General features: G+C 43.9%; 1 protein-coding gene across 27 annotated transcripts in view; it reads left to right on the top strand.

Moving 5' to 3' along the window:
* Window positions 1-14,968, top strand: part of LOC146640792 (NACHT, LRR and PYD domains-containing protein 12-like) — a 257,689-nt gene that overhangs the window by 11,398 nt on the left and 231,323 nt on the right. For 12 of the 27 annotated variants that reach the window (XM_085399809.1, XM_085399808.1, XM_085399814.1 and 9 more), the window contains 4 exons: window positions 700-873; window positions 2,958-3,137; window positions 5,435-5,608; window positions 12,937-13,134. In XM_085399809.1, coding sequence (XP_085255935.1) covers window positions 700-873; window positions 2,958-3,137; window positions 5,435-5,608; window positions 12,937-13,134 — 726 coding nt within the window. Of the gene's footprint in view, window positions 1-699; window positions 874-1,054; window positions 1,107-2,957; window positions 3,138-5,434; window positions 5,680-12,936; window positions 13,169-14,968 lie in introns of those variants that run through there. The other 15 variants (XM_085399826.1, XM_085399825.1, XM_085399828.1 and 12 more) reach the window with 8 other exon arrangements.

The raw sequence follows: 14,968 nt of genomic DNA, 5'->3' as shown, positions 1-14,968 counted from the left end.
TTTTGACTTGCTGTCACCTGGATCTGGAGTCATAAACACTGAAGCGCTGAACATTAATACAAGTCTGTTTCTGCCAACTAGTGATAAACCTGCAGACTAATGGCTCAGAAAGCTAAAACGAGCCAATCATTTCTGTGTTTAGTTCCCCTGAAATCAGATGTGATATCAGCAGCTCTGAGTTCATTCATCATTATTGTCCAGTGATGAGATTTCTGCTCCGTTTGGTGACAGTCAGCAGATTTTTCCTGAGTGTGGACGTGAACAGTCGTACCTGACAGCAGCAGGTAGCAAACAGAGATCGTCTTTCCAGCTGGAACTCTTCACTGAGCTGAGCTCATTCAAAATGTTCTGGATTCAAGACAGGAAACAGTCCACATGTGTGTCTTCACTCTGACTCTGGATCAGATCTCACTGACAGACTGTGGACATTATGGAAGCCTAAATGTGACACCATCTTCCTCCTTCATCTGCAGATTAAAGCCAAACAAAGATTCTCATTAAAAGTCTGCAGGTCTGAGAGAGACTCAATCGTTGTGTCATGTCAAACACAGTAAGAGGAGCTGAAGCACAGATGTGAAGAGCAGATGTTCATCAGATTATGACCTCACTCTGTTTTGTCTTCATATACATTCAGTCTGTGTTTATAATGCAGACTTTCTGCTTTTATAATAACACATTTTGTATTTTCTATGATCACAGACTGGCTGACTGTGGACTCTCAGGGACTCACTGTGAAGTTGTGGCCTCGGCTCTGAAGTCCATCCCCTCCCATCTGACAGAACTGGACATGAGTGAGAACAAGCTGCAGGATTCAGCAGTGAAGCTTCTGTGTGCTGGACTGGAGAGTCCAAACTGTCGACTGGAGACTCTGAGGTGAGTTCACTGACTGCAGCTGTTGTTGTTTTTCTATATTTCTGATCTTTGATATTTGAAACGTTCTTTAGTTCCTAAATGTTCAGGATGTGTCTGAAGACAAATGTGTCTTTGAGTGCTTTCAGAAATGTTGTGTCTTTCCAAACGACTGAACAACAGTTTTCCTCTTGGCTCCAAATAGAAGTGACAGACTTGAGCAGCGTTCATTTAAAGGCTGACAGAAGTGGAGTGGTGACGGGGAGATGTTTGTCAGGACAGCTTTTCAGCCTCCACAGGTTCATGTTGTGCTCCATCAGTCAGTGAAGATGAAGTCAGTACTGGTGAGGCTGTAGAGTGTGTGAGGGATGTGAATGAGGCTGTTGGAGATCTGATGATAGCAGATAAAAACAGGCTGCAGAGACTTTGAGCTTGTGTGGAAACAGACAGAGAAAAGAAAGACATGAATGTCAAAGCTAATAAAGGTGAAGTTAGGAGCTGTGATGATGTTCATGTATCAGAAGCTGATCGGGCTGCTACAGAGACGACCCACACAGCTGCTGTGGTGAGGTTTGTGTTAAAGCAGAGGAACACAGGCCCAAACATGACAGCAAAGCAGGTTTCAGGCTCTGTGAGAGGATTTCAAACAGAAGCTGGAGAAGAGAAAGGACTACAGAAAGAAGGCAGCTGAGACCAGTCCAAGTGTTTCCATGGAGCCCAGTCTAACATTCATTTATACACTAACGTACAGAAGTGAACGGGAAAATGAATCCATAGTTTCAAATGTAGAAATAGTTCTCAGTTCATTTACAGAGTTTAATACAGTTCATGAGGAAATGTTCAAAGCAGCAGCTGAGAAGAAATCTGCTTCACAAAGTTGGATCCAATTCCAATAGTTTGTGATGCACTTTAACGCAGCGTGAGCAGTTCACTGCCTAACCCCACAGAGACTGTCAGTCTGGACTTTTCTTTATTTCTATTGGCTGTCAGTGAGATTTCAGAGCAATCAGAGACTGTGGGTCTGTGTATGAAGTATAATTCATGTGCAGTTGTTGAAGTTGTAGAATGAGAAATAGCAGTTTGGGGTATTTCCTGCTTTCATTGTCCTGCTTGTGCTGATGAAAATGTTTATTGACGTGTGAATTCATTCTTCAACGCTCGATTCTGCCTGAACACCGTGAAAACTTTGCTTTGTGTAACACAATTCAAAGCACTGAAGCATCGACTTATTTCATTATCCAACAATGAAAACAGGAAACACAGACAGCTGGCCTTCAAAGTAAAAGCTGCTCCTTTTGAAACATGTTGGTGGTAAAATGTAAGAAGAGCTGAAGCACATAAATGATCTACGTGCCAAAATATTAAACACAGTTGATATATTTGTGTGAGTGTTGTGATTCAGGTGTAGATGTCATAATGTACATATAGCAGAGTTTCCTCTTCTAGATCAGCTGATCAGAGTCGGGCCAATCAGCTCTGAGCATGCTCAGTCTGAGTTATGGAGCCACATACTATGATTCACCATGGCAACGGCATGAGCAGAGGCTCCGTGTGAATCCAGAGGAGCAGAAACATGAATGATGACAGTAGATGTTTGTGTGAAAGTGCTGGAAGCAAATGAGTGTGTGATGTTCTTTCAGTGTTGCACTTTGTAGACGCTCCCTGAGCACTGGTCTCACAGCCAGCTGCACATAGAGACCAGTGTTGTTAGTCCAGGTCAGAAGATGACTTGTTGGAATGAAAATGAGCTTGTAGTTTGTCTGCTTTAATAATGTGACTGGAAAAAGGTGTTGGACTTCAAATATGTCCATTTCTTTCACACTTCACCTTTAAAAGTGAAGCCATGTGGTTCCTGGAAGGAAAAACACGACTTTTTCAAGTCTTTGTCCTGTTTTTATGAGAAATGTACGACTTTAATGTGAAACATTCAGAGTTTTTTCTCTTGTTGTGTTTGTTTGAAGCTGCTTCCTGTTGGCTTCAGCTGTTTGGAGTTTCCATTTTCTAAACTTCTACATTCTGAACCTTCTTCAGCTCTGAACAGATGATGAAACACTGAATGATTTCAAGCACTTTGTCTAATAAACTTACATCTTTCGTTCTTTATACAGATTGAAGAGCTGTGGTTTGTCAGAGATCAGCTGTGATTATCTGGCAGCAGCACTGAAGTCCAACCCCTCGTATCCCACAGAGGTGGACCTGAGTGGAACCTACAGCAACCTGCAGGATTCAGGAGTGAAGCATCTGTGTGGTTTCCTGGAGAGTCCACGATGTCGATTTGAAACTCTGAGGTCAGTCAGCATGTTTTAGTTGTGCTGAGATGAATATGATGTGAAAGTTGTGCTGACACTAAACTGCAGACATCAGGCTGATATTATACTGATCCACACTGAGGATCTTCATGGTAAAGTCTGTTTTCTTCTTCTCTGGTTTAGTCCATTGACTGCAGCAGAACAATGTTCACATTTCAAACAGTGATACTCAACGTATGGCCCGCGGCCCACACGCGGCCTGCCCACCTTTCCTGATTCAGAGAGAGGGGACCCTGATTAACTGTGTAGCTTCTTCCTCACAGTTCTAAGTATCAGACACAACAATGAATAATCCACAGCTGACTGTCTTTAGCAGGTCAAAGGTCACGGCACACAGCACTCTGTGAAACAGTTTGGAGCAGGAATTCTTGCACATTTACAAACTGACACTGCTGCACGGCATGCTGGGTAATGCTAGCTGCTCAGGTATGGGCGTGCTAATGGCTGTGAGGCTCTGTGGCTGCAGAACACCGAAGAAGAGAAAAGAGAGGTGGAGGATGAAGAAAAGAGGCGGAGATGAAGCAGAAGTTTTGCTCCAGAGAGGAGCTGTGTCTGTGTGGGCGGGGCTCAGGCTGCTCCGCCCACACAGTGACAGTGAAGCAGGTGAAGAGTAATAAATGAAGACAGCAGACAGTATTTGATAAGCTGATGTACAAACATGTAGGTCGTGTCCAAATTCATGGGCTGCATCCTCCTGAGGCCGCATTTGTAGACCGATTACGTCACAGCGACACGTCGAAGGCTGTCCAAATTCGTAGACTCCTCCGAATGCAGCCAACAAATGCGTCCTCCTTTTCCCCGAATTTGAAGGATGGGTCGGGTGTGTCCTTCGTGGCCTACCATATCCCAGAATTCATAGCGCGGCCCAGCCAAACTCCAGTTTCCAACAATGGCGGCCGCTACTAAGTTTTAAAATGACTCATACTAATCTTTTTCGGTCACAAAATAAACTTTTAACATATTTTCAGGCGAGAAAGTAGCTGTGTAAACATCAAATATCTGCTCGGTTTATCAAGATACCGCATATTTGCAAAAGTGCTTCGACGTTTTCGGAGACGTCTGCTACCCACCAGCTCGATAGCTCGCCGGGAGCTCGAGGGTCACTGAAGCCGCCGAGAACGGCACAACTCCCGGCACATCATTTTCAGATCACCGCGGACTTTCGCTACTCAGGTTAAACGTGATATATAAGTCACTTAGACAACCTCAAAATGTTATTGTTTGGCTTTTTTCAGTGTTTTGTTTGTTCGTGAGTAAATCGGTTTGGCTGAGATTAAAGTTATTAGATTAGATAAAATAAAACTTTATTAATCCCCCGGGTGGGTTCCTCCTTGGTCTTTACAGAGCTGACTAAACGTCAAACAGAAAACTGATTAAACAGAAGTATGAGACGGTCGAGAATTTACGCCAGTGTCCTGTTATATTTTAGATAGCAAGGAGCAGACGGCTGAGTTTATTAAACTCCACCGAGACAGCGGTGACGCTAATCAGAAGGCTAGACCGTCCAATTTCCCCAGCCGTTTATTTCCAGCCTACCCGACCTTCTGAGGACCCAGCCCACGTAGACCGCAAAGGCCGGGTCCTCGGGAGGATGCAGCCCATGAATTTGGACACGACCGTAGAATGATGGTGGCAGCTACAGAAACAGGTCCATACAGACTGAAGCGTGTCTCAGTCTGAATGTACACTGCTGTTATAAGAGCTGTGGAAACTCAGGTCAAAAGGACGTAACCACACTGCTGACAGTTCCAGGACATTCACAGAGTTACAGCATCATTTGTGACCATAAAGACAGAAAGCTCATCCAAATGCTGGGATTAAAAGTCTGTCCTGGTGGTGTCCAGTCAAACACGTCTCTGTGAAAGCTTCAATCCAACAGGCTCCAAAGTCCTTCTGCTCATTTCCTCGCCGGGTTCTTGATGCTCCTGTACCATCTCTCTGTCATCCTCCTCGCTCCCTCTTTGCACTCACAGTCTTTGTGCATCATTAACACTCACATGTGGAAAACCAAAGTTTTACTGGGCAGAAGATGATCATCAGTGACTCTGTCTTTAAAACACTCTTGTTAGAAATGTTCGACTTTAATGTGAAACATTCAGAGTTTTTTCTCTTGTTGTGTTTGTTTGAAGCTGCTTCCTGTTGGCTTCAGCTGTTTGGAGTTTCCATTTTCTAAACTTCTACATTCTGAACCTTCTTCAGCTCTGAACAGATGATGAAACACTGAATGATTTCAAGCACTTTGTCTAATAAACTTACATCTTTCATTCTCTATACAGATTGGAGCGCTGTGATTTGTCAGAGATCAGCTGTGATTATCTGGAAGCAGTGCTGAAGCTCAACCCTTCGTATCCCAGAGAGGTGGACCTGAGCTACCACAAGCTGCAGGATTCAGGAGTGAAGCAGCTGTGTGTTCTTCTGGAGAATCCACAACATCAAATTGAAACTCTGAGGTCAGTCTCCACGTTTTAGTTGTGCTGACACTGTCGATCTGTGGAACTAAAACCTTTATACAGGAAGTCTGGTTCAGCTCTTTGTAGACCTTCTAATCTCTGATGCTCTGAGTCGTACTCAGTAGATGATGCAGAGTTGTGAAGCCGATGTGGGTGAGGACACTCGCCCAGCTCTAACTACTTTGACGTCCAGGCGGCTTCCCTGCTTGTCCTGATACAAACAAACCTGAGTAACCTTGCAGGTCAGATCTCATCAGTCACACCTGTTATGGCAGCTCTCCTCTAGATTGTAGTTCTTGTTAACCTGGGATGGTTTTAGAAGCCTGGACCACAGACTGCAAGGGAAGATATTACTGGGAAAGGCCAAAGCAACCTATTAGACCCATTAAACACTAACATAGATGAATACTCAGATTTAAACCTTTATTGTTTCACAAAGGGTTAAAAAGGGAACGTCCACAGTTTAGACTGCAGCAGATTTTATTAAAGCAGTTTGACAGGAGCAAAGCAAAAACACAAAGAATAAGTGTTTCACATATTAATACATATAACATAATAATAAAAGAAAAGCAAAATAATGATACAAAAGAATGAAAAAGTTGTCCAGAGCAGCAGGATGTCTGAGGTCTGCAGAAACACAAAAACACAGCAGCTAAAAATAGTTGTTGAAAGAAAACGAGGTGGGAGCTGCTGATTCCTGAGCTTTGATACTGGAGTAGCTTCAGTAGTTATTCCCATCACTGCTGTAGGAGCTACATTTAGTCACAGCTGATTGTCTTCTTTGACCAATCAGAAGACTACTGTTGTAAAAACAAGCAGACAAAGAACCAATGAGAGTGAAGAACAGGATGAAGAGCTCGTGTGATGGAGGCAAAGCAATAATCAGCAGACTGTAGCAGTTTCTATCTGGATGAAAGTAGAAGGAGCTCAGCGGAGCTCAGTCCCATATCTTTGGTTAGAAACAACATCAGTGATTTCCTGCTGCTCGAGATGATTCCAGCAGCTCGGGTGGAGCAGCGACAGATTGAAGTCTTTCAGGCTTTAGTGCCGACTTCCCTGACAGAGGCTGGACTCCATGGTCTGCACAGGAGGCTTCTACACTGTGTGGAGGTGACTCCTGGACTTGAAGACAGGCTGCAGGTACATGTGTGATGAAGAGGAGCTACAGCAGTGTGATGGAGCTGCAGGTGTGAAGGAAGTCCTGCTGTCCTGTCCCACCCTCATCTTTGCTTCCTCTGTCTTCTCTGGACTTGTCCTCCTGTTTCAGAAACAGCACTGCTTCATGCCGAGGGTGGACGGGAGCGTTGGCTCTGATTCTTTTACCGTCCACCACAAGGAGACACTGATGCTGACCTCCTGATTCATCTGCATGTGTTCTGCTTCACACTGCTCACCTCCACCAAAGACTTCACAAACATCTTCTTTCTTTGAGTCCAGTTTGTCCCACAAACACTTCCAAATCTCCTCCTCTGAGATTCTGCAGCTTCTTGCAGTGTGACTCAGCTGACTTCTGACAGACCACAGACTGGCACAGCATCCACATGTGTCTCCTTTCAAACAGGCTCTTGATGTTTCCTCCCACATCATTCTGGCCTCTCAGTCTCCTTTGTTCTCCAGCTCTGTAGCTCCAGCTGGTGAAGCTTCAGTTTTCCATGTTGGTAACAGTAAACTACAGCCTCTGCTGTCAGCTGGGTAACTAAACAGAGCTGCAGCACGTCTCTGCGGTGGTGCTACATCCAGCCTGCAGACGGCCGTCTACATGTTGTAGTGGTTTACAGTCACCAGGGGGCGCTGTCCCAGCCATGCAGGCAGTGGGCTGCTCTGCTTGTGCTGTTGTTGGTGAAGCTGAAGTGAAAGCGAGAGTTAAAACCCTGAACAGTGTCCACTGAGCTTCTCATGCTATTCTCATGCTCAAAGAAGTTTAACAGGAAGGACGACTCGTCCATCAGGCGTCCAGCTGTCCGTGACCGTGTCCACAGCAGAGTGTGACCGAGGCTTCATGCTAACACGCACACATGAAGCTAATACCACCACGAGCAGCTGCTCAGTGGATTTGGAGGACAAATGTCTGCAGCTTCTCACAGGCAGTATGCAGAATGTGGATCTCCACAAAGACTGTGGAGAGCTCGTCCCACACTCTAAATCCACACTTGTCTGCACAAAACTTCTCACACGTTCCCGTCACAAGTGTCTTCTAAGTGAAGCTACCAGGTTCAGGTCCAGCTTGTTTATCTGGAGCTGCAGGAGATGATCCATCCTCACAAAGCAACACAGCAGATATGCAAACACACAACACAACCAAAGGATTCTCTATGCATGTCTGTGGCTGATGCTGCTGGAACGAAGCTGTTTGAAACCTTGTTGTTCTGCACTTTGGGACCAGAAGAGGAAACTGAAGCTCTGTGCAGAGGGTCCAATGGAAGCAGCCAAGCGCTGTAAGTGTCTGCTGTACAGGGATGCTGGTTCAGCTGTGGCTCAGTTTCACAGTGTGACTCAATAAAAGCAGCAGGAAATCAAAGCTTGATGCTTTCATCAGTGTGGAAATAAGAAAGTTTCCTGTGACAGACGCTGGAGCTCTTTCACTCTCAGCTTCAGTTTCAGCTTCAAACTTCTTCCAACATGTTTCTAACACGGCCACATTCCACCTTAATGGAGCTGATATCTTGTGCATCAGCACATTTTCTAAAGGCAGCGATCACATCTTTAGTTTTGGATGTTTAACTGCAGATTGTTTATGTGTTTATAGCACATTAATTACAGCAGCAGCGTTGACCACAGTGCTGTACAAGAATCCAAAATAACTATTAAAATAACTCCTAATATTAATATCACACATCAAATATCAAATAACTCTCATGCTGTATTAAAAGCCAGTGAATACAAATGTGTTTTCAGAGCAGATTTACAGAGACTGACAGCAGGAGCTGGGGCTGTTCGATAGAACGATGTATATATGATGACCATATGAAAACGTCTATCGTTTCATATCACGCTCTTTGTTTCCTGCTTATGTGTTTGTGTTTTCCAGATAAAGCTTTCAAAATAAATCTGAAGATCCTGTTGAGAGTTTTCAAAATAAACACAATACAGTACTGCGGTCGCTCGTTTATCGAGTTACGTTCTAAAAATAAGTCTCAGAATGAAGTAGCAGCTTTATGTTTTACAAGTATTATAGAAGTTTTAAGGCAGTTAAACCCTCACTGCACACTTTCTACACTTTTCTCAGACAGGCATGAACATTTTCACACTTTTCTCTCTTGTTTAAACAAAGTTCAAACCTTCATAGAAAAATAAGTTCATTATTAAAGAGTGAAAGCAAAGTGTTTCTGAAACATGTCAAATCAGCCTTTGCTGGCATTAAATGAGCTTGGTTCTGTGTGAGGAGCACTCGTCCATGGCCTGGGCTCCTCGCTGTCAGGTAAAGTTTCATAAAGCTTTTGAGTTTTTCTGCAGATAATGTTGGTGTCCAGCACGATGTTCTTTTTCCTGCGGTCACTGAGCCACAAAGCCAAAGCTGACTCCATCCTTACGATGTTCTTGTTGTGGACAGTTACAACCTTTTTGCCTCCTTGTTGAAACTATGATGGTCAGCATCTTCCTCTGCCTTTGGCTGCTACCACAGGTGCAAAACGTCTCGTCATCATTGTTGTTTGTTGGGACAAAACGTACAAACATACAGTGCAGCACTGCAGAGTCACACTGCTGTAAATTTGAACACATTCTGTGCTGTACAGGAGACACGGCACGAGATTGGCTGACAATGGTCTACAGCCAATCAGGACGCAGAACACAATGCGCTGTAAAAAACAAAAACATGCAAAATTGCACAAAAAAGATCAGCGAAACAGCGAGGCCGCCAAAGGTGAACTGTGTTACAGCGAGGGACCAGCGTATATGTGGTTGTTGGGACGATAAATGTCTTTGAGCTTGTGTCAGAAGACGAGCTGCAGCTTTCTGGACCAGCTGCAGTCTTGCCAGGCAGGTCCCACTAACTCCAACATATAAGGAGTTACAATAATCCAGCTGGGACGTCATGAAAACGTGGATCGCCCGTTCAAGGTTTTTAAAAGATAGAAATGATCTCACCTTAGATAAAAGCCTCAGTTTGAAGAAAGACCGCTGTACAACTGAGCTCAGCTGTTTTTCAAATTGCCGTCAAATATAAGCCCCAAATGTAATAATGCGATTTAATAAAAGAGCTGAACCAGTCTAATAGAGCGCCCTTGATGCCGCCATGCTCCAATGGTGAGGTCAAGATGCTGTGGTCAAGGCAGCGGTCAGATCCAAAAGCACAGCTGAGTCTCCTGATCAGTGGCTGATAAAAGATCATTAAGAACTTTCCAAAGTGCAGTTTCAGTGCTGTGAAGAGCTTTAAAACCAGACTGAAACCTTTACAACAGATTGCAGCTGAACAAATATAATCTTTTACAAAATCTTCGACAGGAAGGGAAGCTTTGAAATAGGCCTGAAGTTTGAGCAGACAGAGGATCCAGATCAGGTTTTTAGTACAGGCTGTACAACAGCATGTTTAAAACAGGCTGTACAACACCTGAACTAAGACTGCTGTTAAAAATCGCTAAGATGTCGGAACCAACAACCTTTAAAATCTTTTTAAACACGTGTTGGAACAACATCATTTGGACAAGATGATGTCTTTATAGCATCACATCGTTCCTCCACCTGATCAAACCACACAGGCTCAAACTGATCAAAAACAGCTGAGCAGGTGAATATTTTAGCCCCGGTGCGATCTCGGGCGAGAGTATCGATGATGGCCAAAGGGCAGCGTCCAGCTCTACGGCCGCTGAAGAGCAGACTCAACAGACGCGCGTGATGTGGATCCTACTGCTCTAAAACTGGAGCTTCTTCAATCCATTAAAGAGGACATTAGTACGCTGTTAAAAGAAGAAGTCAGAAATGCATTGAAAGAAGATTTTGACAATATAAGGGCTGACGTGCAAGGACTGAGAAATGAGATGGCAAACAGCATGGCGGCGACGTGCGGCGAAGTTGATGGAGTAAAGGTTACAGTGAAAGAAGCTGAGGATGGGGTGTCAATGTGGAGCGATGAGGTGACCACCCTGCAGTCTACAGTAGAGAGTATGAAGGAGGAGCTGTCTGACCTGAAGGATAAATGTGATGAAGGCAGGAAGCGGAGAGCTAACATCCACATCATAGGGATCCCAGAGGGCCTGGACTCGAGCTCCTCCACGGCCGTATCCGTGCTACTACGTGAAGTGCTGGGTATGGATAAAGACGTTATTGTCGACCGCTCACACAGGAGCCCTATCCTGAGAAAGCCAGCTGGTAACCCGCACGCCGTCATAGCCGAGCGTCACTACTACCAGGATTGTGTGGCTACGCCGTGCCAGGGCCCAAGCCCCGCTTGAGTTTAACGGACAACCTATTGCAATATTACGACTGGGCGATATGACCCAGGAATAAATGATCAGCATTTATTAAATAATAATGCTCCATAAATAAAAGAAAACAATGTTGTTTTTGTGCATAACAAAAAGCTCACAATCGTGCAGTCAAAATGTAAACAGACGCTGAGCATAATAACAAGCAGCTGCTCTGTTCCCAGGTTCTACTGCGTGACTGACAGCCTGGAGTTTGAAACCCTCTTTGTAACCGTGTCTCTTACAGGTGCCATTTATGGTCCTTATACACACTCAATACAGTAATATTACGTTGAAGCAGAGTACGTATCACTCCGCGAGGCTCCTCGTAGCTGTAATGCTCCAACAATCCATCAAGCGGTGCGGCCTCGTAGCTGAGCAAAGTCGTACCAAAACATCTTTTGAAAGGTTTCTGAGCGCCGTGTAGCACATAAAATCGGTTCGAGGTCAGTAAGCACAACCAGAATTCATCCATAAGCCGCACTGTCGATTTATGAGAAAATTACAGGATTTTAAGTGCAGAAAATATAGTTTATGGTTTTCATTTGATCTTAGCAAATATCTACGCCTCTAATTGGGACGATCACAGATTTTTCACTAATGTCTTTGCGCGGCTCCCCAATATGTCATCACACAATATCATCTTTGAGGGAGACCTAAACTGCTCATTATCTGCTATGGACCACAGTTCACACAAAAGTACACTTAGTCCAAAGTCAGCATGCGTCATTCAGAGCTTTCTTGATCATTATGGGCTGGCTGATGTATGGAGATTTCATAATCCTGCTTCACATCAATACTCTTTTTTTTCTAATGTCCATAAAACATATATTTGTATAGAAAAACGTCTCCCTTTAGTTACAGAATGTGATTATAAGACTCTGGTGATTTCTCCTCTTGTTTTTTCAATGTGTATTCCTGATGCCTGCTCCAACTATCAGCCATGGAGATTCAACTCAGTGTTGTTAGCAGATGAAGAGTTTGTCAGTTACAAAAGGTCTCAAAGAGATTTTTTTTCTATTAATCAGACCCCAGAGATGTCATCATCAGTCATTTGGGAATCTCTAAAAGCATCTGAGAGGCCAAATAATTTCATTTTGTGCCAAACAAAGTGCAACACTGAAAGAACATCATCCATAAATATTGAGTAAGAACTGGACTCTCATACAGCGAGACTCAAATGCCTTTAAACATCAGCTTATCCTGCTGATCCAAGTCCAACACTGAGTTTGTAAAAACATGTTTGTCAATCATTTTGTTTGGTTTCTGAGGAAAATGATTCAATAACTTGCTGCTAATACACAACATTTCATCATATTTCCTCATAACCCTCTTTTGTCTGACCATTTGATCCCATTTGAATTTGCAATAAAGGATCCACAGAGTTTGGTGACAATAATGACAGTAGATGTTTGTGTGAAAGTGCTGGAAGCAAATGAGTGTGTGATGTTCTTTCAGTGTTGCACTTTGTAGACGCTCCCTGAGCACTGGTCTCACAGCCAGCTGCACATAGAGACCAGTGTTGTTAGTCCAGGTCAGAAGATGACTTGTTGGAATGAAAATGAGCTTGTAGTTTGTCTGCTTTAATAATGTGACTGGAAAAAGGTGTTGGACTTCAAATATGTCCATTTCTGTCACACTTCACCTTTAAAAGTGAAGCCATGTGGTTCCTGGAAGGAAAAACACGACTTTTTCAAGTCTTTGTCCTGTTTTTATGAGAAATGTACGACTTTAATGTGAAACATTCAGAGTTTTTTCTCTTGTTGTGTTTGTTTGAAGCTGCTTCCTGTTGGCTTCAGCTGTTTGGAGTTTCCATTTTCTAAACTTCTACATTCTGAACCTTCTTCAGCTCTGAACAGATGATGAAACACTGAATGATTTCAAGCACTTTGTCTAATAAACTTACATCTTTCATTCTTTATACAGATTGGAGCGCTGTGGTTTGTCAGAGATCAGCTGTGATTATCTGGCAGCAGCACTGAAGTCCAACCCCTCCCATCTGAGAGAGCTGGAGCTGAGTAATGACTCCTCCTCTTCTTCAACTAAGAACAAGCTGCAGGATCCAGGAGTGAAGCATCTGTGTGGTTTCCTGGAGAGTCCAGGATGTAAACTTGAAACTCTGAGGTCAGTCAGCATGTTTTAGTTGTGCTGAGATGAATATGATGTGAAAGTTGTGCTGACACTAAACTGCAGACATCAGGCTGATATTATACTGATCCACACTGAGGATCTTCATGGTAAAGTCTGTTTTCTTCTTCTCTGGTTTAGTCCATTGACTGCAGCAGAACAATGTTCACATTTCAAACAGTGATACTCAACGTATGGCCCGCGGCCCACACGCGGCCTGCCCACCTTTCCTGATTCAGAGAGAGGGGACCCTGATTAACTGTGTAGCTTCTTCCTCACAGTTCTAAGTATCAGACACAACAATGAATAATCCACAGCTGACTGTCTTTAGCAGGTCAAAGGTCACGGCACACAGCAGACAGTCAGAAATATTCTAACTCTGATCATTTATCAGTTGTGACACTGTGAGACTTGATCAGAGGTGTGATCATCACAGCAGAGGCCTTTGTGTCAAAGTCACTGAGGATCAAACAGAAACACATGAAGCAGATTTTCCTCTTCTGGCTTTTTATAGCAGATAACCTTCAAAATATTCTGCAGTCGATCAAAAACTGAAGCAAACCATGAAGCAACATGTGAACATGAGCTGATGCTGCTGAAGTGAAGCAAAGTTACAGACACAGCTGAGAGTTTGTAATCTGTCATCATTTTAAAAAGTTTCCATGGAACAGCAGAAATGAGGCTTTACTGTCAGAGGCCGACAGCACTGAACACAACAGCAGACTGGTGGCTAATAAACGGTGAATGATGCAGAAACAGATGTTTGAAGCTGTTCTTGGAGTCCACTGAGAGAGAGAGAGAGCTGTGCAGGCAGGAACAGCCAAAGTCAGAGAGAATTCATGAGCATATTGATCAAACGTGAAGCAGAGTTTGGATCTTCTTTTGCTGCTGCTTCACTCAGTTTTGGTTGGAGACAGATGAAACCTGCAGCTTCAGGATCTGTGAGCTGTCCACTTTCAGCCCCGACGGCGTGTCCGTGTACGTGCCGTCGAGTGAACGATCCACGCTCTGTGTTTCCATCTTTGTGTGTTTAGCTGCTCTCATTTACTGTTTTATCTGTTTGCTGCTTGTTGAAATAGTTTGTGAGCTTTAACCTGAGATTCTGGCAAAATACATTTATATTAAACATCGATTCAGGATTGAATGAATCAACATCGTTTTATTCAAATTAAAACCATTTAAATGGGAACATGAATTTGTTACAGCCGCCTCTAATGCTGGGTAATGTCAGCTGGTCCATGTGCAGCTGGCTGTGAGGCTCAGGGAGCGTCTACAAAGTGCAACACTGAAAGAACATCATCAGAATCAGAATCAGAATCAGAATGGGGTTTATTGCCAAATGTTGAGCAGGTTTACAACATTAGGAAATTGCTGCGGTGCTTCAGTGCAAACATAGTGTCATAAATAGCACTTAAATAGACATGGAAAAAAATAAAATTAGGGATAAGAATTAAAAGTGCTACGTTGAAAGATATATACATGAGTGCAGGTGGTGATCAGTGCCAAACATGGAATGATGCAGTGAACACAGCATAGGGTCATGTGTTAGTGGTGGGAACAGTCATATGGTTATTGTTCATGTGTCCGACAGCAGAGGGGAAGAAACTGTTCTTATGGCGAGAGGTTCTGGTGCGAATGGACCGGAGCCTTCTGCCTGAGGGGAGCAGGTCAAACAGACTGTGTCCAGGGTGAGAAGGGTCAGCTGAGATCCGAGCTGCACGCCCCAGTGTCCTGGAGGTGTACAGGTCCTGCAAAGATGGGAGTCTGCAGCCAATCACCTTCTCAGCAGAGCGCACAACACGCTGCAGTCTCTGTTTCATTCATCCATAAA

The sequence above is a fragment of the Rhamphochromis longiceps genome, unplaced genomic scaffold, assembly GCF_057381845.1.
Source record: "Rhamphochromis longiceps isolate RC_006_pf unplaced genomic scaffold, R_longiceps_female_GT1.1 unmapped_scaffold_1, whole genome shotgun sequence".
In the NCBI taxonomy this organism is placed as follows: domain Eukaryota; kingdom Metazoa; phylum Chordata; class Actinopteri; order Cichliformes; family Cichlidae; genus Rhamphochromis; species Rhamphochromis longiceps.
The sequence above is the reverse complement of the archived record's forward strand: the minus strand, read 5'-3'. Positions and strand labels throughout refer to the sequence as shown.